This window comes from Anabrus simplex, chromosome 1 (assembly GCF_040414725.1).
Source record: "Anabrus simplex isolate iqAnaSimp1 chromosome 1, ASM4041472v1, whole genome shotgun sequence".
NCBI classification, from domain to species: Eukaryota; Metazoa; Arthropoda; class Insecta; order Orthoptera; family Tettigoniidae; genus Anabrus; species Anabrus simplex.
In genome coordinates this window covers 1599434771-1599454421 of record NC_090265.1, presented here as the reverse complement: position 1 = coordinate 1599454421, position 19651 = coordinate 1599434771, and the positions used below count along the sequence as shown (strand labels likewise).

At 39.2% G+C, this 19651-nt stretch overlaps 1 protein-coding gene across 1 annotated transcript in view; it reads left to right on the top strand.

The window, feature by feature from the left end:
* LOC136881104 (DNA-dependent metalloprotease SPRTN) overlaps positions 1-19651 on the top strand; it is a 184417-nt gene that overhangs the window by 118701 nt on the left and 46065 nt on the right. Inside the window, exons 4-5 of the mRNA XM_067153741.2 lie at positions 16346-16465; positions 16543-16771. Coding sequence (XP_067009842.1) covers positions 16346-16465; positions 16543-16771 — 349 coding nt within the window. The remainder of the gene's footprint in view (positions 1-16345; positions 16466-16542; positions 16772-19651) is intronic.

Here is a 19651-nt window from a genome sequence, read left to right as displayed (position 1 = left end):
GCTACAAGAGCTGTACATTGAAGACCGAACTGTCTATAAAAATATTCGATGAATGTCAAGAAGCAACTATAATTTTTGTTCCGTGCTTAATATCTCCATGATGCAACTTTCCTATAGTGCAACAAATGTGGCACATATTGTTCACACACAGCATGCAACTTTACAATTTTCCTTGATGCAAACAGTGATGAAGACAGAACTAGGAGAATAAATGGAAAAGAACATTGCGTTTTTGGGATTGAGTGAAACCAAGTGGAAAGGAAAGGGACAGAAGAAATTGAGGAAGAGGTTCCAGTTGTTTTGTAATGGAGGTACATACTGCAGTAATGGAGTAGGCATTAATGTGAGGAAAAAACTGGTAGACTTTGCTTGGAGAGTGGAGTGCAAGAGTTTATCCAAGTATATGCACCTCAGACAGATAATCTTGAAGAGAGTCCTGAGGAGTTCTTGGAGGACCTGAAAAGGTCATCAAAGATTTTAAAAAGTGGTGATAATGGGAGACATGAATGCCCACATTGGAACAATCAGTCAAGAAAAATAAGAAATAATTGGTCCTTTTAGTTGTAAGAAAAATGCATAAGGAGAGCTACTAGTAGATTTTTGTGAGAGGAACAGATTAAAGCAGGCAGTACAGTGGAAGTCCGCTATAACGAGTAGGGCATATAACGAGAACTCCGTTATAACGATCACTTTTGTGCGTCCCTTCAAAATTCCTATATTAAACTGTGTATTATCCTTCGGTTACAGCGAGAGCCCTTTCACTGACGCATCCATTATTACGAGCGATTTTTCCGTTGCGGATATTTATGCAACCAGTCATTATACTGCATTCGATCGATCATCTTCGACACCGTATCGTTTCTCGCTATGCCCACCAGCGAACTCTCGTCGACATTCGAAGGCAATGTCGGAGTCGATTAGTAATACCCATCGACTGCTCTTCCGCAAGGAAAATGAAAGAGAACATGTTTTCGTAATAAATGCGTAAATAACGTGTCCGATAACCGTTGTTAACTCGTTAAAGATAATCGCTTAATTTTAATGCTAAATACCGAAATTAAGTAAGAATGAGATAGGCCTACACCGCAAGATATGGCAGAGTGCGTCATTGATTACGAGGTTAGTTTATATTTTCTCGCGTCCGTTAAATTACGGAAAGGCTATTATCATGTAAATTTATGACGAGTAGGTTCTCTACTGGCGTTTGAAGTATGTACTTATCATACATATAGGCTAGTACAGTTAAGTTAGGATAGGTGACGCTAGTTGAATAACAAAATTGAAACGTTTGCCACAAAAGGCGATCGATCATTTTCGGTACGGTATATAATAGTTTTCGCGCTAATTGCATTTGCGAGCTCTCTCTTCAACATTCGAAGGCGATATTGGAGTCGATTAGTAATACCCGTCGACTGCTGTTCTCTAAAGGAAATTCGAAATAAAAGAGGATAACATGTTTTCGTAATACATGTGTAAAATAACGTGGCCGATAGCAGCTGTTAACTGGTTAAAAATAAAGGCTGAAGAAAACGATCTCTTAATTTTAATGGTATACCGTATACTGAAATTAAGTAAGAATGTGATACACCTCAAGATATGGCAAGGTGCATCACTGATTTCAGAGGATAGTTTATATTTTCTCGCGTCTAGTTAAATTTCGGAAAGCTATTCCCATGTCAATTTTTTTGCTATTTTCTTTACGTTGCATCGGCACAGATAGGTCTTACGGTGACGATGGGATAGGAAAGGCCTAGGATTGGGAAGGAAACGGCCGTGGCCTTAATTAAGGTACAGCTCCAGCATTTGCCTGGTGTGAAAATGGGAAACCACGGTAAACCACCTTCAGGGCTGCCGACAGTGGGATTCGAACCCATTATCTCCCGGATGCAAGCTCACAGCTGCGCGCTCCTAACCGCACGGCCAACTCGCCCGGTATGTCAATTTTTAACGAGGAGGTTATCATTTCTCTACATGCGTTTCAAATAGGTTTTCATGATAGGTACATATACGGTTAGGTTAGGTGAAGCCGTTTGAAGAAGAAAACTGAAATGTTTGCCACAGAAGCCTCTGGAGTGATACCGTATTTCTCCGAATCCAAGACGTTTTTTTCTCAGAATCTCATGTTAAAAATCAAGGGTCGTTTTGCATTCGCGGCCTGATAGTAATGAACACCACTGGCAATTACCGCAGTAACCACAGTTTCTTTTCACCCCGCCGCGCGCGCAGACAAAACTCGATGACAATAAACGACCGCCTCTTTATCATACATCGCTAGCCGCGGCGACCGGTTGTACAGTGCCTGTGTGTAACGTCACTGGATCTCGAGAAATAGTGAAGAGAGAATGACATTCTATTATCCTCTACAAAACCGTTTCTTAAATTTGCAGAATGGCATCAAAACATGCGAGCTTTCGAATTCTTAGAAAGGCCACGGCTACTCAGTACCAAAGTTATATCGCGTCTGCTTAGTAAAATTAAGTTTTATAGACAGCAGGAATATTTTCGTGATGGATCGTCGTATTGTAAAGATAGGCCTACGTGGAACAGGTATTGCCGGCAAATTTTCAACGGGTTCTCGTCGATGTTATGATGCCAATTTTAAGTTAATGGCTATTAAACACTCGGAAATGTATATTAATTGTGCAGCCACAAGAAAATACGGCATATGCCTAACTAAAGCCAATATCCGGCGTTACCGTGAAGACAAAGATAGCTTAAAAATGCGTACTGCACAAAAAATGCATTCAGTGGCCCGCAACAAGGACGCTTTAAAGAAGCCAAAGATGAAATTGTGAGGTATATGCACAAAAATGCAAGGGCGGAATTGCCATAACGCGGCGCAATAAACTCGTTCGTTGACTTTCAAAGTCCGCGTTTAAGACCTATACATCGCTAGTCGCTGAAGTTGGCCGAATCCGGCAAGCAAGACGTGCGTGTAGCGGCAGCCAGTTATATCTGACGCTGGGTGAAAGTAACAGTTTTATAGTAAGCAAGAATATTTTCCTGATGGATCGTCGTAGTGTAGAGACGCGTGGAATGTGTATTTGCCGGCAAATTTTCAGCGAGATCCCCGCGATCTTATGATGGCAATTTTAAGTTGCTGGTTATTAAACCCGTTTAAATAAAGCATAATTGTACAGCCGCAAAAAATACGGCATAACTAAAGCCAATGTTCAACGTCTACTCTATAAGAAAAACATTCATATGATTTTATAAAGCACTTAAGCCTCATTAAAAAATGTTGAAGGAAAAAGTGGGGGTCGTTTTGGATTCGTAGAAATACGTTAATATATTTTTTTTTTCAAATTAAACACACGATTCCAAGATGGCGGATCCAATTCAGTCGTGTGTGTGTGTGTGTGTGTGTGTGTGGCTTGTGCAACTCTAGCATAAAATCAGAAGATGACTACATAATATGTGACGGAGTGTCGTAGAAGGCATCATAGAGTGTGTGTAAAAATCAATAAGAAAGATTTCAGGAAACTTATTGATAAGTCGAAAAAGTGGTAGGCTACTGTGGTAGGTGTGACGATACAGCATGTCTTAGTAATGAGACTGAGTGTGTGTCTAACGTTAGTTAAATAGATGACGTGATTAGAGATGTTCATAAAAGGCTTTCAAAACTTGAGGCAATAGAAACGGAGCAGGGCGAGATTCAAAAGGCTGTGTCATTTTGTGCGGACTCATTCGACGAGGTAAAAGATTCTCTTCGAAAAATTACGGAAGATTTCAAGATGGCGATGTCTGAAATCGCAATGTTAAAGTGCAAGGTAAATGATCTTGAAAAAGAACGTGAAATAACACGAGCAGAGGTGGTTAAACTAAAGACAGAAAACCAAGAATTGCAACAATGTGTTCGAAGAAATAATTTGGAAATCCACGGCCTGCCACAAGTTCAGAATGAAAATCCACTTACAATAGTGAAATGCCTCGGTAAAACACTCGATGTCGAAGTGGCCGATAGTGATATCGATGCGTGTCATAGACTACCCTCCAGAAAGCCTGAATTCCCACCACCTCTCCTTGTGAAATTTTGTAGCCGCCTCAAGAAAGAAGAATTTCTTTCGGCCAAGAAGATGCAAAACATCAAGTGAGGTAGGCATTCAGGCTGCCCCTAGAACTGTTTACATAAACGAACACCTGACACCAACGAATAAATACCTACATAAACTGGCGAGGGACCTGAAGGGGTATGGTTATAAATTTGTGTGGACTAAAGATTGCAAAATTTACGTAAGGAAATCGGAGAATCACCGATCAATCCGCATTCAGAACACCGAGGACATTGAACGCCTTCAAGGGGAAGAAATTACAAAGTCTCTGCCATCCAGGCACATTATTCAACCTCAAAATGGCCAGTGACAGGACTACTTTAAATAATCTTATAACAGGATACGCAAAACTTCCTCTAGGTTGCTATGAAGTCAAATTCAACTGTTTGGACGATTTCATTCAACAGAAACCCTTGGATATTACCATGAACTCGTGTCATAGTTCAGTTAATTTACTTAGTGAGGTTAGGATTTTGCACCTTAACACCAGAAGTATCAGAAATAAGCTTGACGATATTGAGTTGTTGTTATTCCTCATTGGTGAAGTGGATATTGTGGTTGTGTTTGAAGTTTGGATAACTAGCAATGAAGCTAAATTCTATAATCTAAGGAATTATGATTGTGTATTTGCTCACAGAGATGGTAGAGAGGGAGGTGGAGTGGGTATTTACGTATCGCATAGTTGGAAAGTAAACTTGATATCAAAATGTGAGTTGAATCATAGATTGTTGTGGATTGAGATTTACAGATATCAGTTCAAAAGGAAAGGTTGCAATCACATTAACATTATTGCTGGATACAATCCTAACCGGAATAATGCCATTCCATTCCTGAGTTCTCTTGAACAATTTCTCAGTCAGCCTAATAGTCCTAACAAGCTGTGTTTGTTCCTAGGTGATGTCAATATTGATGTTTTATCCAGTGACCAATTAAAAAGGAAGTATCTCAATCTTCTAACTTGCTATGGTTTTGCTCTGTGCAATAGAATATATCCAACCCGAATAAGTGACTCTGCTAGCACCTTACTTGACCACATATCAGTGAATAATTCTGAATTATGCTATACAGTATCAAATATTAATAATGACTTAAGTGACCATAATATTTTAGTTTTTGACATGCTATGGCCAAACCAAAACACTCACCTAACATATCCTCACTCTAATATTTCTGGAATACCTAGTAGGTGTAAGGAGAATGAATCGAGAAATACCTACATGAACACTGGTGTAGGCCTACACATGTCAGATACATATCTTGCAAACAGGTGCCAAATAGATATATTGTATGATTCATTCATTAACAAAATACGACAAAAGGACAATTATACGAGCTGGCCTAATAAATACAATACAACATTAAAGGGCACAAACAAACCTAGGAAATTTCCGTGGGTTACTAATGATCTTCGTACCCTTATAAAGAGACGGGACTGCTTGCATGCAAAACTCAAACATCCTACTCACAAGAATAACATGCTTCTGAGACAAGAATACTGCAGGTGTAGAAATACAGTAACCAACTTAATAAGAAGACTCAAACATGACTACTACTCAAACCTTTTCAAATCTCATAATAACAATCCAAAACAGACATGGAAACTAATGAACAAAATCATTCATAATAAAAAAGTAACGAATGTCTCGTGTACCATGCTTGAAATTGAAGGCAAAGTAATAACTGATAAACAGGTTCTGTGTGACTCATTCAACTCCTTTTTTATAGACATTGCCAAAAACCTAGCTCTAAGTATTCCTGAACATAATACTGTGACTTTCAGTGAATTTACTAGTCTTGAATCCCTTTACCTGTACCCAACAGATGTAGCAGAAGTAAAGTCAATCATATCTAACCTTAAAAGTATGAATAGCTGCGGAATAGATGACGTTACTACCTCACTATTAAAAAAAGCAAAGGACCCTATAAAAGGATTTCTCGTAGAGATCATTAACGAGTCCCTGACTACCGGTATAACACCCAATAAACTAAAGATAGCTAAAGTGATCCCTGTGTTTAAGGGAGGGAATAGACTAAATCCAAATGATTAATAGGCCAATCTTGATTTTATCAATTGTTTCCCAAATTATGGAAACTGTTGTGAAGAAAAGACTTTTGGCTTTTCTAAACAAAAATAATTTCTTCTATAAGGGGCAATATGGGTTCAGGGAGAGGTCTAGTACCGAAGTAGCTACTGTTGATCTCATTACAATGTTACAATCCACTGTAGATAACATTGCAGCAGGCTTATTTATTGATCTTACCAAAGCTTTTGATACTGTTGATCATAGTATTCTTTTAAGAAAATTAGAAAAGGCTGGAATTTGTGGACTTGCGCTGAATTGGTTTCGAAATTACTTAACAGGACGAAACCAGCTTGTTACCGTGAATAATTACTCAAGCTCTGCCAAGTATGTAACCCATGGTGTCCCACAAGGTTCTATACTAGGTCCTATTTTATTTCTCATTTATATAAATGATATTTCTTCATGTAATCTAAATGGCTAGCCTATATCACATTATACGTTGATGACACCAATATCTTCTATACGGGCAAGAGTAAGGACACAGTTTTAGAAAACATGCAGCAGAAAACTAAATACATACTTTTTTCAAAACAAAAAGTCCTTCACTCAAATAGTGATAAATTACTAATAAATGATACGGAAATAGAAAAAGTAAATAAAGTGAAATATCTTGGATTAATTATTGATGAGAACCTGACCTGGAATGACCATGTTGAATACATAACTAAGAAAATCACCCCAGTTGCTGGGTTACTAAAAAGACTTAGATATTTAATCCCTAAACACCTCCTCCTACAAATTTATTATTCACTAGTACATACCCACTTGCAGTACTTATGTGTAATTTGGTCACATTGTATAAAGTCTTCCCTGAATGAACTAATGGTGATACAGAACAGGACAATAAGGAACATATTTAACTTACCATTATACACCCCAGTAAAAGACCTATACACTCAGACCAAAATTCCACCTCTCAGCATAATTACAGAGCTTAATTCTGTCTTACTAATGTATGAAATAAAAAGAAACATAATATTTCACAACACTACTTCAATAACCAATTCAGACAACCACAGGTATCAAATTAGACATGCAGATGACTTGGCCTTGTATCACATCCACTCTTCTAAGTATGGGAAGAACAGTTGTAAATTCTCAGCAATTCAAGCATACAACAAACTTCCTGCTGATGTAAAAATTGCCCCTACTTTAATAACTTTCAAACGAAAGGCAAAGGAAAATTTATGGAATAGATACTTCATAGGTGAAATATAAATATGTAATGTTTAAAACAAACACTCGCCTCGCTTTGTCAATCCTGTTGCATTGTTACTCACTTGTAGTACTAAGTATCTTAGTATAATTAAGGAATTATAGAATGGTATTTTATTTTTACTTTTTACACTTTCTGTATTGATGTCTCTACTTTTACTGTTTAAGTCACCTGATTATATCATTGTAAGTATTCAGAGTTTGTAGATCCGCCATTGAATATATTATTCATTGTACAATTCCTCTGTATGAGCCTTTGGCTCGTTGGAATTAATTACTGAAATAAATATCTATCTATGTAGTATCGGATTTCGAAAAACAACAAGCAAGTAAGCCGTATTGTGGATATTATCCACGAAAACGCAAGTTTTTAACAAACTGATTGCCATTTGATACTGATTTTAATGCGATTGGGAGTTTCCCCGATTGTTACAAAAAATCAGATATAACGACAATCCGCTATTGCGAGTAAATTTTTCGCCGTGGTGAATTCTCGCTATAACGGACTTCTACTGTATATGGTTCAGAAAGAACAGCCAAAAAGGAGAACAAGAACAATGATTGATCTGATTTTAGTTGAGAGAGAGAAATGCAGAAAATTGGAAGATGTGACAGCTATGCCAAGAGAAGATTTTGAAGGATACCATAGAATTGTAATACAGCTAAATTGAGACTTAGTGAAATAGTGAAATTAAAAGAAACAAGGTAAAGAAAAGTGGCTACAGAGATGATACAGGCAGCAGGACCAGTTGGGTTACATTGAATATAATATATTATTTTGAGTAATTTTTAAGAATAAAGAAGTACCAGAAGATTGGAGGAAGAGTCACAGTATTCAAGAAAGGGGGGGGGGGGTGTAAGAAAGATATCAACAATAGGGGAATCTCCCTCTTTTCACATATAGCAAAGATTTTGTAGAGGATGTTAGAGGGAATATTGTAGATGAAAATAGAAAAGGAAATGGAGGAAGAGCAATATGGATTTAGAAGAGATAGAAAACTTTTGATCTAATTTTTGCATCAAGGAAGATGGTAGAAAAACTATGGGAGTTCAGAAAGGATTTAGTGATGACTTATAGATTTTGAGAAAGCATATGGCAGTGTACCACTGCAACTGATCTTGAATGCATTGATAAAAAGGAAGGTAAGCAGAGCAGAAGTAGAAATGATCACAAGCCATGTATGAAAAGTGTGTAAGTAGCATGAAGACTAGGATAGGACAAACAAACTGGTTCAATTTAGAAACAGGACTTCAAGAAACTGTATTAATCCCTCTAGTCTTCATCATCCACAAGAGTGTAAAACAACAAAAAAAGGGAAGCAAAGAGACTAAAGCCTTACATTTTACAGACAACATAGTAATATGGGGAGAAGACAAAATGGAAGTAAATAACAAGTTACTGTATGGAATCAGGAGATAGAGAAATATGGAATGAAAAATAAGTGGAGAAGAGTATGTCAATAATGATGAGAGATAATGGAGAAGGAAGAGAGAATATTGAAGTACACTGACTGACAGAGCAAATGCAACACCAAGAAGGAGTGGTTCGAAAGGGATGAAAGTTGGGGAAAAAACAGAGACGGCACGGACGAATAATTGATGTTTATTTCAAACTGATATGCAGGTTACACAATGCGCACGGCATCGACTCAGTAGGATGTAGGACCACCGCGAGCGGCGATGCACGCAGAAACACGTCGGGGTACAGAGTCAATAAGAGTGTGGATGGTGTCCTGAGGGATGGTTCTCCATTCTCTGTCAACCATTTGCCACAGTTGGTTGTCCGTACGAGGCTGGGGCAGAGTTTGCAAACGGCGTCCAATGAGATCCCACACATGTTCGATTGGTGAGAGATCCGGAGAGTACGCTGGCCACGGAAGCATCTGTACACCTCGTAGAGACTGTTGGGAGATGCGAGCAGTGTGTGGGCGGGCATTATCCTGCTGAAACAGAGCATTGGGCAGCCCCTGAAGGTACGGGAGTGCCACCGGCCGCAGCACATGCTGCACGTAGCGGTGGGCATTTAACGTGCCTTGAATACGCACTAGAGGTGACGTGGAATCATACGCAATAGCGCCCCAAACCATGATGCCGCGTTGTCTAGCGGTAGGGCGCTCCACAGTTACTGCCGGATTTGACCTTTTTCCACGCCGACGCCACACTCGTCTGCGGTGACTATCACTGACAGAACAGAAGCGTGACTCATCAGAGAACACGATGTTCCGCCATTCCCTCATCCAAGTCGCTCTAGCCTGGCACCATGCCAGGCATGCACGTCTATGCTGTGGAGTCAATGGTAGTCTTCTGAGCGGACGCCGGGAGTGCAGGCCTCCTTCAACCAATCGACGGGAAATTGTTCTGGTCGATATTGGAACAGCCAGGGTGTCTTGCACATGCTGAAGAATGGCGGTTGACGTGGCGTGCGGGGCTGCCACCGCTTGGCGGCGGATGCGCCGATCCTCGCGTGCTGACGTCACTCGGGCTGCGCCTGGACCCTTCGCACGTGCCACATGTCCCTGCGCCAACGATCTTCGCCACAGGCGCTGCACCGTGGACACATCCCTATGGGTATCGGCTGCGATTTGACGAAGCGACCAACCTGCCCTTCTCAGCCCGATCACCATACCCCTCGTAAAGTCGTCTGTCTGCTGGAAATGCCTCCGTTGACGGCGGCCTGGCATTCTTAGCTATACACGTGTCCTGTGGCACACGACAACACGTTCTACAATGACTGTCGGCTGAGAAATCGCGGTACGAAGTGGGCCATTCGCCAACGCCGTGTCCCATTTATTGTTCGCTACGTGCGCAGCACAGTGGCGCATTTCACATCATGAGCATACCTCAGTGACGTCAGTCTACCCTGCAATTGGCATAAAGTTCTGACCACTCCTTCTTGGTGTTGCATTTGCTCTGTCAGTCAGTGTAAACGGAAGTTGTAAAAAGCTTCAAATACTTGCAGAAGATGGGAAAACAGAGATAGGAAAGAGAATCCAACAAGCCAGTGCATTTTACCAATGTGTGGGAGGTATATTGTGAATCTGGGACCTCTCAGAGAAATGCAAGAAAATTCTGTACTCGGTGTATTACACACCAATTTTGACATACAGAGCGGCACATGGATAAAACAAAATATGATGGAAACAGAATCCAGGTGCTGAGATAAAATTCTTTAGAGGAGTGATTGGGAAAAACATGAAAGGGTAAGATCAGAAACATAGAAATCAGAGAGAGAATTGAATTCCCTAAACTGCAAGACAAGATAGACCAGTTGCTGAAATGGTATGGAAACATGAGAATGGAACAGGATAGAGTTCCAAAGCATTTATGGAGAAAATAATAAGGCAACGCAGATGGAGATCCTGGATTCACAACCCGACCCAGAAGACCGGAAACAGGAAATGAAGACTACTTAATATCTCTCTATGCACTTAAAAAATTACCTAATAACCTAGAAGTTTATTCCAAGTTTTTAAAATCTGTTTTATGTTGCATCAACGCTTACAGGTCTTATGATGATGATGATGATGATGATGGGATAGAACAGGGCTAGGATTGGGAAGGAAGTGACCCTGGCCTTAACACATTGGAGACTATGAGCTGCATCGCGCATCATTCACAGATTATGCTTTCGTACGTTCTGGTGCATCTGTACAGAAGGCAGACTAACTTCTTACGATATGAGATATGCAAGGGGTACATGGGAGATAGGATAATTAAAAAATTATTCAATATGAATTTTCCAAGTCTTAAAGCCCTTTATGAATAAATAAGTACATACAAATATAAGAATAGAAGCAATATAAGAAATGCCTTGACCAGTAGTCCAATATCTTAGGGTACCTAATGAGCCCCATATAAATAATGAGTGCAGAAAAAATTCCACAATTCGGGCTTCGTTGCATCTGTCCATTTTTCTTTTTGTTTTTCTTCCATTGCTGTACATTTCCACCAATATAAAATTATTTGATGTCTGACTTCATGGTCAATAGGTTAGCATTCTGGCCTTTGGTTCAAGGAGTCCAGGATTCAATTCTTGGCCAGGTCAGGGATTTTAACTTACATTGGTTAATTTCTGTTGCTAGAGGATTAGGTGTTTGTGCCATCTTAATCATTAGATTATTTAGGGCCCCATCCTCACAGACGTGCAGGTAGCCTATCGCGTGTCAGTTCGAATGACGTACATCAGGCCTCTACGAAAGCTACAGTACATGTCATTGTAATCATCATCATCATCATCATCACCACCACCATCACCATCATTTGAGTAGCCCTTTCCTATCCCATCGTCGCCATAAGACTTAACTGTGTCGGTGTGACATAAAGCGAATTGCAAAAAAATGCACATCCGAGTATGTTCACAACACTACTTTCAATTGAAAAAAATAACACTGCATAAAGACTGCCATTTTCAGTGAGGTCACCGGCAGATCAGAGTGTGCGCCAACCTTGTGCATTACTTGTGGTCTAGGAGACCCGTTGGGTGGTCTCCGCATACAAATCACCTTAACGTTTCAGGACTGTACTTAAGATATACACTGGCAGAAAATGAAATCCCCAGCACCAAGAGATATTAGTTTAGAGGAATTCAGTTTAGGCTAAGGAATTGTCTAGGTCACAGGTTGAAGTATGCGCAAGAAGACATGCAACATGGTGGTACATTAATAACCGCTGTAGTTGCCACAGTTTTGAATGAAAACATGCAGACTTGCATGCATTGTGTTTTACAAGTGCCGTATGTCATTTTGTGGATGGTGTTTTAACGTCTGTTGTACTTGGTCATTCAAATCAGTAACTGTTAATGCTGGTATTGGGTGATGCTGTATTTGTCGTCCCGTAATGTCCCATATGTGTTTAATGGGCAAAGGTCTGGTGATCTCGCAAGGCAACTAGTCAACACTCTGTAGAGTATGTTGAGTGACAATAGTGGTACGAGGACGAGCGTTATCCTGTTGGAAAACACCCCCTTGAATACTGCGAATGAATGGTAGCACAACTGGTTCAGTCACCAGTCTGATGTATAAATCCACTGTCAACATCCTTGGGATAGTGACGAGAGTGCTCATGCTGTCAAAAAGCTCTCCCCAGATCATAACTCCTGGTGTAGGCCAGTGTGCCAGTGCCACAGACAGCTTGGTCCAAGCATTCACCAGGCCTCTTGCTTACCAAACTATGGCCATTACTGGCACCAAGACAGAAATGGTTCTCATCTGAGAACACAACTGATCTCCACTCCATCCTCCAATAAGCTCTAGCTTGACACCACCAAAGTCTGTCACCTGTGATTCAGACTTAATGACACGAATGCTACAGGGTGCCTGACTTGGAGGTGTCCCTCAAGTAATTGATTTTCTACAGTTTGCTCTGTTATTCTGGTGCCAACTGAAGCTCTATTGGCTGCTTCAGACTTTGTACCATCCACCACAGCCATGTGGTGAATACAGTGATCTTCCCTCTCCATAGTGGCCCATGTGTGGCTGGACCCCAGTCTGCTTCAGACACTGCCTTCCCATGACCAATGTTGCCAACACTGATGCACTGTGGATCCATCCCTGCCAAGTCATTCTGCACTATCACAGAAAGAACATCCATCTTCTTGTAGCCCTATTACACGGCCTCGTTCAAACTCTGCAAGCTGCTGATACTGCTTTCTTTGTCTCCTTAAAGGCGTGTTTGACTCACATAGTACCTCCACAATGTCCACACCGGATGAGACTAACACTCACCAAGTTTACAGTGCATATTTAATTGCAAAGTCAAGTGGCATTACTAGCACCACTCTTCATCAACTAGCATGCAAATTTGAATAGGAGTCATCTTTCAGATGTGCAAACACCACCTTCTTGGTGTTGGGATTTCATTTTTTACCATTGTATAACAATACTTAATATATGCATTAGAATTCAGGTATCCCTGAATTTTTATTTTGTTCCTAATGAATAAACTCTGAAAACAATACGCCTTTGTCAACATGTTGATTAAGGTACAGTCCAAATACCGGTATATACTCAGTGTGAAAATGGAAAACCATCTTCAGGGCTACCACCAGTAAGATCTGAACCCACTATCTCCTGAATGAAAGCTGACAGATATCTGATTTAAATTGCATAAGCAACTCATTCAGCTTGTTTTAAGTATAACAAACTGTGAAAGATGAATCTTCAATTCCCTCTTTGTTTAGCACTTCTTTCTTCTGCTAATTCCTGATTTAGTTGATCTCATTTTGTAACTGTATTTTTATTTGTAGACTGGGACTTCAGTCTGCAGACCATTTGTTTAATGTCCTTTGGTGACATGTTGAACTTGTAGTTCCTGGGATCACACAGATCATAGTACAGGAGAATCGGTCTCGAGAGTTTTAGAGTTCTGTGACGTCAGTCTTGAGTGAGAGCATTGCCTATCACTAGTTTGTACTGTAGGTGTGTGTATTTTCGCCTGTCATTTCACGTTGCATAGTTGTGGCAGTCTTTCACAATGTATTGCTCCTTTGCGGTACTCAGCCTGGTAAATGCTGATTGTATTGTGGGCTAGGAGCGAGCCTTAACCTGCGTGATTTAGAGCAGTCTTTCATGTGTTTTACTAGGAGTGCCCCTTAATTATAAGCAATCCACTAAGTGGAGATAGTTCCAGTTAAGACATTAACATCTCACAAATTCTGATCTTCCTTCAACCAATGATTATAAATTTTGATATTATTGACCTGTATTCTACGAATGATATATTGTTGAGCACGAACTGAACTCCATTAAAAAAATCTATTCAAATGAAAATTTTATGCATACTTTTTGTTTATTGCTTCAACAATCACTTATTTTTGGTAAAATGCAACAAATTTGTTAGATTATACAAAATTTGCAATGTTTTGCTGGTTCAAATAATAATTTAAAAAAATAGGTTGGAGTTAGTTTTATGTTTAATTAGTTTCGATAAACAATGTTCTCTCAATATTTGCAGAATATGTGACTGCTAAATACTCCATTCTCTGAATATAGCTAATGACCACCTGTTTGCCACCATGGATACAGTATATTTCTGTAGTGTCTCCTATATCCACTCCTAGTTGTGTGTGGTTATAGAAAGGAACTATCTCAGGTTTATCAGCATCGCCACTTGATTCATCAGTCTTGTCATCATTGTGCATAGTAGACAGCAACACCATAACTTCGTTGGCTTTTAGCTTGTAGGAAATGAACAGTTCTCTCTCACAGTACAGTTTGTTGATTTGTTCTCTTTGAAGCCTGTTAGCATCAGATACATCATCAAATCATATCATCTGCAATAACATTCTGAATTAGTTCACACCCATTATTAAATGAAATAGTTTTACACCCAGTCCATCTTTCCTCCTAACATCTGAAAGATTTTGTCAAGCTGATTGTGACACCCAGGTAAGATTAAGTCCAAGAAAAGCACATATATCTAAGAAATCAGTCTCCTTAGTATCTCTGTCACGAGCATAGTTTATCGGAACAGATCTTGTTTTCACGTTGGCATTTTCTATAATCCTTTTATCTATATCATCTGTACACGTTTCAAACAGGGCCTGTTATTTTGGTAACAGTGTTATGTAACATAGCTCCAAGGAGTGGTTCCAACCTTTCCTAAGTACATGTCGGTGTATGAACTCTTTAACTATGCCTTCATTTCTGGATAAACTCTACTCTGTATCACTATCTGGTTCAGGATTATTTCCAAGGTCTTCTGCATCACTATAGTCTGAAACTACTCTCTGAGACAACGTAGGTATTTCATTCTCATTATCCCAGTTGGTACTCAGTGAAGCACCCTATTCATAAAAAATTTCTCTTATGCATTGTTGCTCTTTCTTGAAGTCCATGATCTTCCAAACAATAAGCAAACACAAAGCAGAGAACGCAGCAACGTTAGCACTGTTACACACGCAGGTGGAGAGTTCTCACTCCAAACAATGAAAAAATTAATTCACTCTTGGAGAGATCCCACAGCCAACGAACTACACTCTTACCGTACACACATTGTGTGTGCACAGGATGTCCTAAAGCATGACAACTTTACATGTCGCACAACTGATGAAATCACAAAATTTCCTAGCTGGCGGTGATTCCCCGCTGGTGCATGTAACAGTGTTAAGAATAGAGACCTTGTAAGTGCCAAAAATTTGATTTTACAGGAGAGTAAGAGAACTGTTCTAGAGCTGAAGATGGAAAACAAAATTATGAGAGTTAAAAGATTATGAATTAAATTTTATGATAATCGTATTGAATGGTACCAAAAAATTTGTTCTTTCAAGATTTTTATTTTCCACATATGAGGCATCTGTACACAAGTGTTGTAATAAGAGGCAGTGGTGTTGGTTCATTTTAAGCTATTCTTGTGGATATTTTGTTACATGATCTCCATATAATGATCTGATGGTTTTGCATAGCTACAGCAAAATAATAGAACAATATTTCAGAAAAATTGAGTTACGAGGTCTCTGTTCTAAAGCGATGATACGATTGAACTATATTATTGTGTAAGTTGTTTTAATGGTTAATTATTTATGATTATGAATAAAAGAATTACACATTGTAGAAGCATTAAACTAGGTGAAACATGTATACTTAAATAAACAATATTAAATAGTATTGCTTGGCTGTAAAATTATTTACTTTTATAAGCTATAAATGTCATATAAAGATAATTTTGTCATTGCAGAGTATAATTTTTTAAGACTGCATTGTGTTGGTTGTAAGTCTTTTTTCTGTTTTTCTTTATCTGTTGTTAAAGTTGGATAATATGCACTGATTACAACAGCTCTCTGTCTTCAGGCTGATGATTCATATGTAGTTAAACATATATGCTTATATAGTACTTAAATGATCAATTTAACTGACATTGCTTCCTTTTTAGGACTGTAGACCTAAATAAACAATTCAACTGACACTGCTGCATTGTATTTTACTGCAAGTGCCTTCCTAAAATAAATTATAGTGAAACATATATTTTATTGTCCTGTTTATTGCATTTATGTTTCAGCATGAAATGATACATGCATATCTTTTTGTAATTGACGATGATGATGATGGGAGAGAGCATGGCCAATCATTTTACTATCATATGCATCGGATTAACAAGCTTGCGGGTACTTGTATTACTGTAAGTGTCTCCTTTAAAGAACTGTAGAGTTGCTGTTGCTGGTAATTCACATTTTTACTAGTTTGGTGTCATTCTAGGTGGAGCATGACTTTGATGAAGAATGTGAATATTATGAAAAGTACCGATGGCAGTGTAATGGACCCTGCCGGAGAAAGCCCCCACATTATGGCTATGTTGAGAGATACAGAGATCGTAGTCCTGGGCCTAAAGATGCATGGTGGGATAAACATAAATCCATTTGTAATGGCACATTCATTAAAGTATACGCACCAAAATGGAAGAAGTCTAGGAGCAAGAAGACCAGACGTAAGGAATATATTTTCTTTCAGTATTAGAAAGAACTGGTATAATTATGGTGCTTTTAGGTAATATTGAAGGTATGCCTTATTATTACCAAAATCTTTGCTTGAGTAAATTATAATGAGATTGATTCACTATACTTCCCATTCTAGTTAGCCTACAAACAGATAACAAATTTCTTTAATGCCATCAGTTTGTAAGTATTTATGATAAATGTACTTGATTCATAACATTAATTTAGCTGCCATCTGTACCAACGCTCATTCTTCAGAAGAACAACTGATGGCTGCTTTAGACAGGCTTCATAGTAGTAGTAGTATTGTTACCCTCTGCCTCAAACTTACAGTGTTTCAGCTGACATTGTGACTTCAAATAATTTAGAGAGGGAATATTATGTTCAACTGGTTTCACAAGATTGTTTGTACATAAGGAGCTTGCACTTGGAGAAGATGAACATACTCCAGTAAACAAAGAAAAGACTCTTTAAACACAAAGTTCTATTTTTAAAAATGGAACATACATATTTTCCTTGCCCAATTACAAATTAGGTATAAAATTATGGGCAGCATCATTTGTTTCAGGTTCTTACATGTTCCTAGAGATACAGTGAGTATTGGTAGACTGCTTTACTACTCTGATGCACATGTCTATGGCCTGAAGCCATCATTACCTGAAAATAAGTTACATAGTAAAGCTTTTCTTTTCCTAATTTATATGTAAATTCATTACATGCCATCTAAAACACTTAAATGCTATGAAAATAAGCATGTTCTCACAAATTGTATTGATTGAATGATAATTTCTGCATACATAACAAACTGAATTTATCATAATGTTCATTTGAGCTAATTCAACCTTCAAAGGCTATACCGTTGGCACAAATTTTAATGCATTCATGTATCATTTTCCTAATGAATAGCCCCTCTAACACCGGAGCATCAGTTAAGATGGTGTACAAAATGACTATGGTGCACTTGTGGAGACAGTCCATTAGAGAGCATTTCACATATTATAGTATTTCTCCAGATATTGTCACATATGCCACAGAAATATGCTGTTGCATATCGTCTGTAGTTGTTGGGGCTTTGAGATACACGGTCTTTCAATGAGTCCCAGAGAAAGCAGTCTAATGGTGTTAAGTTGGAGGAATGAGCTGATCCTCTCATAGGCCCACTCTGCCTTATCCATTCATTTGGAAATTTGTCATTCTGTACCCCTCTGCTCACATGCATGGGATGGGCAAGACAACTGTCATGCTGGAGTCACGTTGAGAGATGTTTTCAGCCCCACATTGTTGAACAGACTTGGTAGAATATCTGGAAGATATTGTGTGCATTGTTCTCTGTTTAATGTTCCCAGTAGGAAATACAGGCCTATGACATGGTTGTCAACGATCATGCCACACCACATATATGCACTCTGTCTTTGATGGTCAGCCTGACTCAGCCAGCGAGTGATTTATACGGACGTGTATTCTGTAAATTCACATTTTTGTGATTTGTGAATGTGATTTTGTGGTTGAGTGAGACTACAATGACACGTTTCTTGTTGTCAATCTAGAAACACGGTAATGTTAGTTTTATGAATTATCACAATCTTGATATGCTGCAGACTTGGTTCACAACCCTATTGGAATGTCTCGATCATGGTGGATTGCTGGTTTCAGCAGGAGTGGGTATTTCCCCATTATGCATGTTTCTTTCTTGAATATCTCAGCAACTTGTTTCCACAACAATGGATTGGCCGTGGTTCACCCAAGTTATCTTGACTGACCACCTCATGGTCATGAACTTGCAGCCTGTGACAGTTAAATATAGGGTTTTATCAAAAACACTGTTGCAGAGTAACTGTACCACACCACTGATGAATAATTTAAGGGTGCTGTGCAGTGCGCTGTCCAACAGGTTACACCTGAAATGCTGCGACAAATGTCATACAGAACCTGACGATGTATTGTTTTGTGTCGACTTATGGGGAACATACTGATCCTTCAGTCACTTAAGTACTGAGTCCTGAGTCCTGAGTCCTGGCATTGCTTCCACCTACTTATGCTAGGCTGCTCACTTTCATCTTATCACCACTACTCTCCGAGAAGAGGATGACTATGGCTGTTTCCTTATTTGCTGAGGAATCGATTAGTTTCCCTGCATCTAACAGTTCTAAGGGAACTTCCAAACTTTTCTATTTCTGCCATTCCTCTATTATGAACTGGAGGCCGCAGGGTTGTTTCTATATTAGTTAATCTGATGCAACCAGTAACTCGAAGACAGATATCATTCAAGGCAGTGTCAATGATTTTGGTAAGTTTAACCATTCTCACCTGTGGAGAAGCAGTGAATGTAAAAAAACTGGAAACGGTGATGAACCCATGGAACTGGGAATTACCTGCTTCTTCACATTTATTTGCTCAACACTGTAACAAATTTGTCCTCAGTCTAGTTATCACATGGTAGTTATTCTTTTCTTACTTTAAAAAGTGTGAACTCCCTCAGTGGTCCCTGAACAGTGGTATTGGTCAAACTGAGTAAATAATCCCCTGTTGTTGGAGGGCCATAGAATACATTCATGGTATCCCCGGCCTGTCGTAAAAGGGACTAAAAGCAATACTCAACAGGGGCTCTCAACTTGACAAATAAGTTGGCACCTTCCTGGCCTGAGCTGAGTTTGGCATTGCTTTTGCTTGCTTATGTTGGCTTCCTCGAATCTCTGGGAGCGAGGCATAGGGAGTCTAATTTTCATGCCCTTCGTGGCCCTTGTCTTCCTTTCACAGATATCTTCATTTTTTGAAGGGTTTCCAATTTTTCTCTGTGATTAGTGTTATATAAAGGATGGTTGCCTGGTTGTACTTCCTCTTAAAACAATCACCACCACTCTCTGTGGGTGGGT